The sequence below is a fragment of the Poecilia reticulata genome, chromosome 11, assembly GCF_904066995.2.
Source record: "Poecilia reticulata chromosome 11, P_reticulata-male-v2, whole genome shotgun sequence".
In the NCBI taxonomy this organism is placed as follows: Eukaryota; Metazoa; Chordata; class Actinopteri; order Cyprinodontiformes; family Poeciliidae; genus Poecilia; species Poecilia reticulata.
Genome location: NC_088840.1, coordinates 17,747,180 through 17,759,565, shown reverse-complemented (window position 1 = coordinate 17,759,565; position 12,386 = coordinate 17,747,180). Strand labels below are relative to the sequence as shown.

At 38.0% G+C, this 12,386-nt stretch overlaps 1 protein-coding gene across 2 annotated transcripts in view; it reads left to right on the top strand.

The window, feature by feature from the left end:
- Nucleotides 1–12,309, top strand: part of tuft1b (tuftelin 1b) — a 31,462-nt gene extending 19,153 nt beyond the window's left edge. For both annotated transcript variants that reach the window (XM_008422518.3, XM_008422519.3), the window contains 11 exons: nucleotides 1,595–1,672; nucleotides 1,778–1,876; nucleotides 1,958–2,032; nucleotides 2,155–2,220; nucleotides 4,205–4,294; nucleotides 6,617–6,727; nucleotides 9,159–9,382; nucleotides 9,505–9,610; nucleotides 9,832–9,915; nucleotides 11,231–11,322; nucleotides 11,409–12,309. In XM_008422518.3, the coding sequence (XP_008420740.2) occupies nucleotides 1,595–1,672; nucleotides 1,778–1,876; nucleotides 1,958–2,032; nucleotides 2,155–2,220; nucleotides 4,205–4,294; nucleotides 6,617–6,727; nucleotides 9,159–9,382; nucleotides 9,505–9,610; nucleotides 9,832–9,915; nucleotides 11,231–11,322; nucleotides 11,409–11,481 (1,098 nt within the window). In that variant the 3' untranslated portion in view covers nucleotides 11,482–12,309. The remainder of the gene's footprint in view (nucleotides 1–1,594; nucleotides 1,673–1,777; nucleotides 1,877–1,957; nucleotides 2,033–2,154; nucleotides 2,221–4,204; nucleotides 4,295–6,616; nucleotides 6,728–9,158; nucleotides 9,383–9,504; nucleotides 9,611–9,831; nucleotides 9,916–11,230; nucleotides 11,323–11,408) is intronic.
- The last annotated feature ends 77 nt before the right edge of the window (nucleotides 12,310–12,386 follow it).

Genomic DNA, 12,386 nt, shown 5'->3' with positions numbered 1-12,386 from the left:
AAAGTTTATAATGTCCAATTTGTGCCTTTCTACCAAGACACGCATGTGTTTCGAAAGCAGCAGTTAGTTAGTTAGTTAGTAAGTTAGTTAGTTTTGTTATTAGAAAATAAAAACGTGGCAAAGAAAATAAAATGGCAAAGATGTGGATTATATATTTAAAAACAAGAATCTTTTCATTCATTTAAATGAACATAATGAGAACTGATTAGAAAAACATTTTTTGCAGTTCAGTGCAAAAGCATTTTTCAGTTCAATATCTGTGACTGTTTTTATTTAATGTAGTTTATCTTCACACATTGCTCAATCATGCATAAAACAGACAAAACGGTTTTTGAATTTGCAGATTGCTCTTGCATACAAATATTTAAAACTTTGCACCCTGTTTCCACTTAGTTCATAAAATGTAAACTGGTTTAGACCTCTAATCAAACCAAAATCACTCCACACAATCTCTTGCTGGTTATAAATAACTAGAGTAAGTAAAAGCCGCTATGTGACTTCAATGTTGCTTTAGTTTCATTATGGAGTCACATAGCCACATTTTCTTACTCTAATCCAAGTCCAAACCTCTAGAGCTATCCTCCAACTTTCAACACACATGAATCAAACTAGTAGTTTGATTCCTTAAACAGCAGGCAGTTCTGCTAATAAGACATTTATTTGATTCAAGTGTGCTGGAGATGGGATGCATCTAAAGGTTGTAGGATATTAACTCCTGGACTAAACTTTGCTTTTCCTCCTCTAAGCTATGATTAAAACAAGGATGAATATTTTTAATCTAAACTAAATCTGCAGTTTGCAAAGTGGGCATGAAAGTTTGAGTAAGAATTCGAGTAGTTGGTAGAAATCGTCAGATGGCATGGTGGTGGCAGCATCATGCTGTGGAGATGAGGGGGGTCCCAGCAGGAGAGGGAAGAGTCAGATTACCTAGAAACCAAAAGAATAGTTTTCTATTTGTTTGTTTGCTTTCACTCCATCTTTGGTAGAAACCAAAAAAGAAACAAACTGTTACATTAACGATGATTTAAAACTTTCAAGGCTTCAGTTTAAAATATGTTTTGTTAATCTGTGAGCTTTGCTATATGAATGAAATCGACTTATGGTCCATATCCACAGGACTCAACATACAGACTGATCAAGAATTTCCTGTCCGTTCACTGAAAACGCTGCTACTAGTATTGTCACAAACACTTCAATCGAAGCGTTGCATGACAAACATTTTTGTTGTTATTTGTTGTTGTTGCCAAGGAGACAGAGCCAAGTGGAGAGTGACTAAGCTGGGGGTTTTAGAGCGTTTTGTATTTTTAGCCCCGGCTGCACTGGACTGGTTAGATTTTCTCCAGCTAGCTGACCACAAACCCTGAGTGGAAAGGTCTCCTCACTGTGTGTTGCTAAGATTTCCAGTGTGATTGTAGGATTTGCACAGTGGAACTTCAGTGATGAGGAAGTTTTATGACTTAAAAACCGCCCTCCCTCTATGCTCCTCCTTCCACTTTCATTTTGAGCTCCTCTTCTTTCCCTTCATCAATCTTAACCCCCCCCCCCACTCCACTTAGTCATCCACCTCCTCTTATCGTCTCATCTTTCATTCCAGGATCTCCGCAGGACGCTCAGACTTCCCTTACAGGATCAGGATCAAGCAGGACACATCTCTGAGCGGCACAGCAGCAAGGTACAAACTCAGAGCGGAAAACACAGGATCGTTTACCGAGACGACGGAGGCGGAGATCAGAGGGATAATTTTTTCTGTCTTCTTTTTCCCCACCATGGAGTGTAGAAGAGCAGCATAGCCGTTGTGCTGCCTCAGAAACCCAGCGAGCAGAAACAAAGAGCTGTGCTCATCACTCCCACAGAAGAAAAGGTAGAAGTCATTAAGGTATGTTTTCCGGCTCAGTGGAACTATAGTGGCGTTGAGCTTTTCCAGTGTGTGTTTCATAGATGTGTTTGGTGTTTTAAGGTCTTCCTCGGAGCTCGGTCAGAGGCGGTGCAGAGTGTCAGGATGCTGACGGACGAAGTGTCTCAGATTCAGGAGGTCAGAGCTCAGCTGCTGGGGCTTAAAGCATTTAATTACTTGTGCAGAGCTCAAATGAAAGCCTTTATGTTTTCTGTGCATAGTGAACATTTTTTTGAAGCATTATCTGTTTTTGTTTGTAGGTGCGGTACTGCCTGAAGACTCTGAGACAGCAGATGGCTGCCAGACAAAACAGCAACTTCAACAAGGTAGATTCCTACTTCTAATGCTTAAAACATGTCGTACTGAATCAGCTAACAGCTCGTGTTTTACTCAGTCTGTCTTCATTTTTTTCTTACTGAAGAATCAACTGTTTTATATTTACGCATCTGTGTCTGGCAAGTGAATTTGATGCTTAATTTGGGGGGAATATGGAAAAATGTATGAAGAGATGTGAACATGTAAAGGCAAGAAATGCATGAGGAATTAATAAAAAAATGAACAAGAATTTAAAAGCAAATCGACAGTAGAAAGTGATGAAATGTAAAGAAAATATTCCAAATGTCTTTATTTTTGTCTTTATCATTAAAACATGGATGTTCTCTGATATTGGAGAGTCTAAAATATGAAAGGAAAATGTTAAAATAAACCACAAGTTTAGGACTCATAAACATTCAAGTTTTTAAGGCGATTTATTTGCACTTATTTTTGTAGTTTTTTTTATTATTATTTTAATGTTGTAACTTCTGAGGTTTTTCTCAAAATTGTGCCTGAACTTTTTAAATATAGCAATTCAGGCTATAAAAACCTCAAAATAAGAAGCTGAGTAAACCATAAGAAATCTAAACGTTGCAAAGCATTTTGATTTAATAATCGAATCTGCTATTTATAATCCAGATAATCTAGACATCTGAAATATTCAAAATCTTCTTTTCCGTCCCTGTTCAGCCTTTGGTTTATTTTTACATATAAACTGAGTTTTAAGAAATTTTACAACACTTGCATTTGAACGGATATAACTTCATTACATTGAAAATAATGGGGGGTGGGGGGAACAAGAAATCTGATAAAAGTCAAATCATGCAAGGAAAGATGGTTACAAAGAGCAAATCCAGAGAGTTCATTTAGAAAAAGATCTTTAAAAATATATATTTAAAAACAATTTGAACTCTTTAAAGTAAATAAAAAAAGCAAATGCAATAATTTTCAAATAAAATTTCTTCTTGGAGGAAAAAAAATCAGATTTTTTTTTTTTTTAGTTTATTTGTATAAGCTGGGCTGGTAACCTTTGTGCTATTAAACTCTGCACATTGTGTAAACATGATCATCTTTGCTTTTGTAGCTCTAAATGCTTCTGTTTTCAACTTAATTTAATATTAACTTTGCACCGCTCTCTCCATCGTAGTTATTTGTTTGTCCTCATTGCACAACGTGTTAAAATCCTTCCAGATGAGCTGCAGGCGGAGCAGCAAAGCATCTGGACTCATTTTCTGCTGCTGTTATATGTGCAGTGGTTTGGTTTTGTAAGACTTTACAGAGGCTCCGCATATCTGTGCTACGAACATTTTGTTCCCTGTTGTACCTGTGGAAATGTCCTTTTTCCTCCTGTAATGCAAAGACACACAAAGTGATTTCTAATCCGTCCGTCTTGCATAATTAGTCCAGAGCAGAAAGTAGCAGCAAACATTCAGGAGCTGCATCTGGTTTATATTTTGTTTTCCTTTGCGTGGGAGAATTTTTTTTTTTGCATTTCCCTCAGAAATGTCCCCAGTCTATGTTGTTCAGTAGAGAACTATGTCTGTTTACAGCTCACTTCTGCCTGTTGGCCTGCAGACCTCAACCATTAAGTTTTGATTTTCAGCCTCATCTTTGTTCATCCCAAAATTTCCCAGATTCCTGGAATCCTTTCGTGATATCATCTGCTGTAGTTAGAAATCCCAGTATTTTCACATTCTTTCTCTTGCATGATTTTATGTCAGACTTATTAGATTAAATTAAACCACAGACAGTTCACTAATTTTTTTTTTCCACTGGGACTTATTCCAAATCTTTCTGTAGCAACATGCCTAAATAAAACTTGTAAAATTATGTTGTTGTTGTTTTTTTACTTTACTGTTCCAGCATCTATGGAGCTTTCACTGGCTACATAATAAAGCAAAACCAAAAACTTAAAAAAAAATTTTACGTAAAAATAAATAAAATAAGAAATAAACAACAACCTTTTCACTCTGGTCACTCTGTTTCTGTTTTCAGGTTCCAGAAAATGACTTCAGAGTCAACAAGCCCATCAATCAACCACCGATCACCAACAACAACAATAACAACGTCGCACTTGACATTCAGGTTAGCTCAACTTACGTCATTGCATTAATGCATCTGTGTGCTTTTTACATACTAATATATATAAATAAGCAGGGGTGAAAGTAAGGGGGTACGGCAGGGTACTGCGTACCCCTAAAAGATTTAGCTGGGGTACGCAGTACTCGCAAGAGAGGGGAGCGGCTGTCTGCTGTAAAAAATCAACAGGTTCACTGTGTAGCTGTGAGTGCATCACTAATCAGCCGTGACTGATTGGTTTTTCAAGAAAAATCTAAAACACAACTTAATCAGTTAATAAATAACTTTTTTCCCATTTCATACTGTTTCTGAACTGTTCGTGCTTTGCTAGAGCAGGGGTCCAATAATGCGTCGATTGCGGAAGGTTTTGAGTCGATCTCGGCATTAGGTGACAAACTGAACACAGCCAAGACGCTGAGACCAGCCAGTCCTCTGGCTGGGTTAAAACGTTCATAACTTTATTAAAGAACAACAACAAAAATCAACAAAACGTGTTCAAATTAATGACCCAACAAAAATAATAATCTCAGTGATTATTGTTTCAACAAGGTGTTGCGCAATTCTGTGCGTTTCAGTTCCATTATCAAAATAACTAGCAGAGCAGGAGTTTAAAATTAATTAATCAACCACCGCTGTGTTCAGGTGGTTATTAATAATCGCAAAAATAAATATCAAGCCTGCAAACCTAATATTGTAACGGACTGAATGTTATGTTTTTAAATGTAATCTGTGCTCGGCTCGAGGAGCGAGCGGTTGCCATGGCAACGGGTGTGCGTAAATGACAGACGGAGAGTAAAAAGGTGCAAGTGGTTTAGAGTTGATCACCTGTTTGGGTTGTTTTACCTTTGTTTACCTATGTCTTGGCGCATCACAGCCGCTGTAGTTTCTGAACGTTCAATAAACAACAAACTTGGACTAATTACGTCGTTCTTTGTGACTATACGTCATCCACAACAAACATCAAACACGGTAAATATGTTTCATTAAGTATTTAACAAACAAATGGCTTCTATAGCGATAATTATGTGAAATTAAATTAATTGTCTAATATAAAAAAATAGTTTGGTGCCGTCAGGCTCAGAGTCTGAGAGGCTTTTCCTTTATCAAACAATTTTTTTTTACTCTTATTTAGTGGAAATATTGATGTTGATGACATTTTATCCAAAATGATAACCTTTATCAACCTTTATAGCTCCATTGTTGAAAATGAGGCTTTAACATTCACAAATGATATTGAAATATAATCCAATCCAACATCTGGTTTGAGGTGATTCCTCTGGAACCTGTTGGAGGAAAAATATCCCAACTTCAGAAGATGAGCTTTAACCTAACAGAGCTCTGTGGTTCCTCCTATCAGCATGAGAGTCAGGGTGAGGAGGCGCCATGTTAGGAAGAGAAGTGGAAGCTGCAGGATCTTCCGAACAAACAGGTCATGATGCTGGGCTACAGATTATCCCTCTGTCTGGACACAGGATCAATAGAACCAGTTTAAAAGATAAAATGAATAGTTATATGCCAGACATGGAAAACTGGGATGCACTCCATGCCATAATGTTCAGAATTTAGGACTCATAGCATTTCATGGTGTCAACATTGCAGCCAGTGGGCTGAAGGAAATACAGCTTTATTTTGTAGCAATTCAAGAGCTACCCAGCTTTTACCGCTTCACAAAAAAATTAATCAGCACAGAAACTCCAAAGCACACAAAGCTATATATACAGTATATATATTATTTTTTTATTTTTTTCATAGTACCCCCAAGAATTTAAAACTACTTTCACCGCTGTAAATAAGTAAATGTGGCACGAATCACTTTCAGTTGCAGAAGATTTAAATGCATCGTGTGTAAAGAAAAGTTTTAGCTCCTCTGATCGGCTCCCACTGCTGCCTTTCCCATGCATTGTGCTGGAGACAGCATTTTATCAGAGCTGCTGTAAACCCACACCATTATCTCCAGCACTGTGGGTGTGTGGGTTGATGGCAGGTAAACCCAGGTCAGTTTGCACTGCCCTCCTTCTCTAAGTAGTCAGATTATGTAACTGTGCAGGGAGCAAAGTGGAAAGTGTAATTATTCCGCTCACTAAAGCAAACGTTTAGAGATAAAAGATTATGTTTAGACTGTTTAAAAGCTGCCGTTTTCTAAGTCTATACCTGCTTTATATCACCGTTTCAGGTTTGACTTTACTGACCATATTGTGCAATGTTTATTCTTTTATACCTTGTAATAAAAGAATAAACTAATTGTACAACAACAACAAAAATCAACAAAACGTGTTCAAATTAATGACCCGATTGAACGCGTCTTTCTTTGTCTGTCCACTCTCTCAGTTTGAGGACAATCAGGAGGACAGCACCAAGCTCAGAGAGGTGACGCGGCGTCTCTACGCGCAGCTGAAGGAGATGGAGAAGCAGCACCAGGAGGAGCGGGACAGACTGGAGGTCAGGAAATGAGTAACTCGACTCGCCTACTGTGACTCACCGTTCTGCTACTTTCACGCTGCTTTAACTGTTATCCATCAATATTACCGTCGGAGTCCATTACTCATTCTCCGACGCGCCACCCTTTATTGGTTTTTGTGAAAGATCTGTCCAAACTTGACTAACATTTTTGTAATGGACTTATCAGCATTATAGGTTGTTTTACATCACACTCATTGTTTTGTTAGCAGCAGCATGTTTAATACGAGACAGTTTTCTCTAAAGACTGACTCATCTAATTTACTTCTTGTGTCTGCAATCTAAAAAACTGGAGAACTTGGAAAGCCAAAAAAAAATCTACATTAATTAATTAAATACATGCTTAAGAGATTGTTTATCTCCTTAAACACAAAATATATTTAAAATTGTCTTCATATTAGTGATTAGCTCTTTTTAAGACCTTAATATTTACCTCGTGAATGCTGCTGTAGATTAAAGTTAAACCGTGAAAATTTATACTTCAGAAAAGGTTTAGTATGCATCAAATATGCAGCTTTTAATAAAAGCATGCCTGTCATAAAAGTTTCATATCAGTGACTTAATGGAGTCTGATGTCTAAATTTAGATGGAAAATGTGTAAAAGTTTTAAAGTACACTGATATTTTATTGCAGCAACAAGATTTCATGCTGGATTTTTTAGAAAAATATGTATATGTTTATTCATTAGAAAGAAACATCCCAATTCAAGTAAATTTTAACAAAAATATTTTTTGCACAAGCCATACCCCTAAAATCTCATCTTAAAAGGTTTCTATAACATCTGAGTGGTGATGTGTGACTTTGTTTGTTTGGGATGTAAATATAACGTGTAAATATAACTTTCAGTTCTTGAAACTGCTCATTTTCCAAACCCCAAAAAACAATAACTTATTGCCAAGAAACGAATGGTTGTTTTAATAAACTTCTTGGGCTGATTTGAGATCTAGTTGAGAGCCAAATGGAAATAGTTCCCCCCTAAACAGAGATCTGGTGAACTCAGCCAGTGAAGTGTTAACTGGTGAATAATTTCTGAGTCAGTTTGGCCAAATGTTTCGGTTAATTATCCTGCTGAAACAAACATCAAATCACTTCCCTCCATGGTCATCTCAACCCCAGACCCTGGAAAAGGAAATAAGAGAAAACCAAACGCTAATATTCTGACAATAGTGTGTTTCAAGAACACTGAAAGTTGGTGGAACCAACTAACGCCCTCAGTTTTCGGTTACCTAGCAACTCACTCACTCTTTGGTTACCTAGCAACTGGCGTTGAGTAACTGGCACAGTAGTAGCAATTTCAGAGTTTAAGTTTTTTTAGGGGTGCTAATAATTTCTGATTATTTCTCAAACAAATACATGAATTAAAATTTGAGTTTCGTTTTTTCTCAAACCTTCAGTGTGAGGTAATGCTGGCCGGGACTCTGCATTAAACCGCAAATGTCTAGAAATGCGACTGTGGACTTTATGGGAAGCTTGGAAACCACAAGTAATGGTTGCCATCAGCTTTAAATGTGTTGTACGTTGTTTTCAGACGGCGAAACATTAAAGTAACATCTCTATCAGCAGGAAGTGAACAGATCAATCATATCCCGCCTGAGAAGCTGATGTGGAGACAGGCCATTAGCTTTTAGTGGATCTCAGATTAAATCGATTAGGAGATGACTCAGGCTCATGTGTGGAAAGACAGATCATCAATTTGTTCTCCATGATTCGTTCTCAGTGATTTTTTTTATTGAATTATATCCGCCTTCATTTGACTGGATATTAAATCAACACAAGGGAGAGTTTAGTTTCGTTTTCGATGTTAAGTGTGATCTGAATTGCTAGACCTGACTCTCAGGTTTAACCCCTTAAATATCGGCATCTTGGTCGGGTCATTCTGTTCAAGTATATATAGGATGTTAAAGCTGCAGTATGTAAGTCATAAAAAAATGTAAAACTGTCCCTATGTTGTGACAGTGAGACAAATAATCTGTGAAAAGATTGATTTCCTACAAAAGTGTTCCTCTCCTGACCAAAAACGACCAATCACAGCCAGGGATAGGATCTTAGCGCTGTCAATTAACCTCATGTACTCACTGCTCAATGTGCTAATGGCGGAGAAACAACTTACCACTACAGGAAAACTGTCTATCCACCGTCATTGGTGGCTATGCTAACTACCCTGAGCATTAATGACAGGCTATGCTAGTAGAAGAGCATAGCCTTCTGTTAGCTCTTCTGCAGAGGGGTGAGCAGCGCCACATAGATGGTGATTAACAGTGCTAAGACCCAACTCCTGGCTCTGATTAGTTGTTTCTAGTTAGCATTGGAAGAAGTCAGAGAGGAGATCTTTCTTTTCACAGATTATTTTTCATATGCAGTGATAAAAAAAATCTGACCTTGTTAAAATGCCCATCTGTTCATCATCTTGCAGGCCGAGTCGAACGAGTATCGCATCCGGCTGGCTGAGCAGTCGGGGCGACTGCAGGCGGTGGAGCTGCAGTCGGAGGAAAAGGGCCAGCAGGTGGAGGAGCTGCAGCGGCTGCTGGAGAACATGAGGGCCGAGAGCGGCCTCCTCAAAGACAAAATGGAGGCGAGGGAGGCGGAGCTGCTGCAAGTCAAAGACGACAGCAAGGAAGGAGTAGAGAACGAGGAAAGGTAGGAATTAATTTTTTATCAAGTTGAAACTTCCGTTGTAAACTCGGGTAGCGATTTGACAGAGAAAACCTGCAGATGGTTGTTTTGTTGTTTCCAATCAGTTTTCATCGTGTCGTCTGCAGGTGCACAGAGCTCAAGAAACAAGTGGCTGTGCTGAAGGAAAAGATTCATCACCTTGACGACATGATAAAGAGTCATCAGAGGAAGCTCCGCCTCATGATTGAGCAGGTATTTACGCACGCATCAAGGTTGCTCGATGGTCAGTGTTGGATAGTAAGTAGTTACATTTACTCAGTTACATTTACTTGAGTGATTTTTTGTGGAAAAAATTACTTATAGGAATAGTTTTACAATGCCAGCAATGAGGAAATGAGACAGAGTTGACACAGGAGGGATTTGTGCTTTTTTCTGAATATTACAGTTTTTGTTTGTTTTGGCCTGTATCACAGCTGCAGCAGTCACGGACAGTACTCCAAGAGAGGGATCGGGTCATCATGGACCTGGAGGAGAAGGTCGCTTTCCTGGAAGCAGAGGTGAGTAGGTCAAGGGTCAAAGGGAAAACAACTGATCCTCCAAAGGGCTTGTTCACCTTTTAAAGTAGCCATTACTGTGATTCTGAAGTTTCTTTACAAACAGTCTTTCCATACATTTGACTGTTTCACAATTTGTGACATTATAACCACAGATCTGATTTTGCCTCTTTACACTGATACCTCCAATTTAACTCACCAATCAATAGTCCACCGTTACTTTGTTAAAACAACAAACGGCGTCATAAAAACCAGCAAATGTTGTGGAGAAGTTTAATGCGGGGCCAGGCTAACTAAATATGTCAGGCTTTCCACATGTCGTAATCTGCATTTCTATTACAAAAGTGCACAAAACTTTGTCAATATTCTGAAAATGTAAAAAAAATTGATAAAATTTGCAATTGTGGTGTTTCCTTTAAATACGAAACGCAATTAAAATCACACACGAATAAGTTTGTTTACGTGATAAGTCATTAAAAGCCATGCTGCGCTATCATGCTGCAACTACTTCCTGTCTCATCTTCTTCGTGGTTTGCGCCAGTGGTAACATCTGGTTGTTGATCATGTGACTCATGTGATGTGAAAAAAAGTGTTTCCATTGCAGTTTTGCAAAATAAATCAGTTTCAACATGGGCAAAAAAAAACACTTGATACTACCACCAAAATGTATTATCAAAAAACAAGTTTCCATTAAGCAAATTTATTTACAAAATGTCAAATTGCACAATTATATGGTCAAAGAAAACACAGCTAATGATTACTGCCTAAACCATCGTTTGCACTAAGATGCATGTAAGCATAAAATCCCAGTAACGTACTCTGACGTGATTTTAATATGACAAAATGTGAGTTAATGGGGGTACAAGTGGTTTTATAAGGAGCTGTAAACATCTTCATGTCTATATTTACATGCAGATTGTACAATTCATGTCAGTTTATTCACTTAAGTCAGGGGTGTCAAACTCCAGTCCTCGAGGGCCGGTGTCCTGCAACTTTTAGAAGTGCCTCTGCTGCACCACACCTGAATAGAATAATTAAGTCATTAGCAAGGCTCTCGAGAACTGAGGTGGTAATTAAGCCATTTGATTCAGGTGTTTTGTACCTGTGGCACATCTAAAAACTGCAGGACAGCGGCCCTTCAGGACTGGAGTTTGACACCCCTGACTTAAGTAGACAAAGCTTTATATGGATACATGTGTTTATGAAACTACAGGTTTTTGCAAAAAGCTGAAAATCAGAATTTCTGTAAAAGGTGTTAAAAAAATAGCACATAATACGGGAATGAAAGTAAATGATTTTCACTTGTTTCTGCTTGCAGAACAAGGAACTGCATGACCACATGGAGCACTTTCTGGCAGGACGGGACCGTCCTGCCCTGTCCACAGAAAACAAACCCGAAATTGTTTACAGGTGAGGAGACGCCTCCCAGTTTCCTTTGCTACTCGTCATCAAGGCTTTTCTGATCTACATCAGCTCACCGTTTTGTTTTTTTGCAGCAAACCTTTGATTCCAACATCCCCGACCAACAAAGTGCTGCCTTTCATCAAAGTCATCGAGATCAAATCCTGAGCAACATCCATGGAAATGATCTAGAACAAATGTGTAAATATGTTTTACTTACCCTCTGTTAATATATGTGTACACAGATATTTATATGTAGCTCTGCAGTGATGGGTATTTAACAGACCTCATGTTTGTGGCTTTTTCACATGTAGAATATTTGTTGCATGTTAAAAACAAATAGGGCAACATGATGAATTCCTCAAAAGCAGTTAAATGATTTCTTGGATGTTACGCGCGGGCACAAGTCTGTGCAGTTTGTACTTTGACAGGGAAGCCTTCAGGATATAGTGGAAAGCGTTCAAAGAACTACAAGCTCGTGCGAAATAATAAGCAGCTTTATAGGTCAAGTTAGAGACGCTAAACTCATAGGAAACTAATCTGGGTTAAATGAAAAAATAAGTCAATATTCTGATGGTTTCAGCACATTTTTATGAGTGGCCAGCTTCCTTAAGGGTCACAGTTTAATTCCTCAGTGCTTTGTTCAGACTTTGTTAATGTGTCAGAATGTTTCTCTTACATTAAGTGGGTCATTTGTGAAGAAAAAATGCATTTAATGTAATAAAACTCTGGATTTAAACTCCAAATATTCTCTAAGCTATATTATTTTCCAATCTGCAAGGTATTGCTTGAACATGCTCTGTGTCCAGGCTTAACTTCTGTTAGTCATATTTAATAATGAATATTTAACATTGTTTTGTATTTTTCTTCAACTTCTGTCAATATTTTTGTTGTGTTTCTGCAAAAGCTGTAAATAGATATCACAAAGTTAGACATTTTGTTGCAGATTTTCTCCACTTTTATTTAAACCTAAATAAAAAAACAGAATAACCTGAATACTGCTGGCGCTTCGTTTCTTACGGGTTTAATTATGGGTTATACTGCCACCTAGTGGTGCTATGAAGAACAGGAAC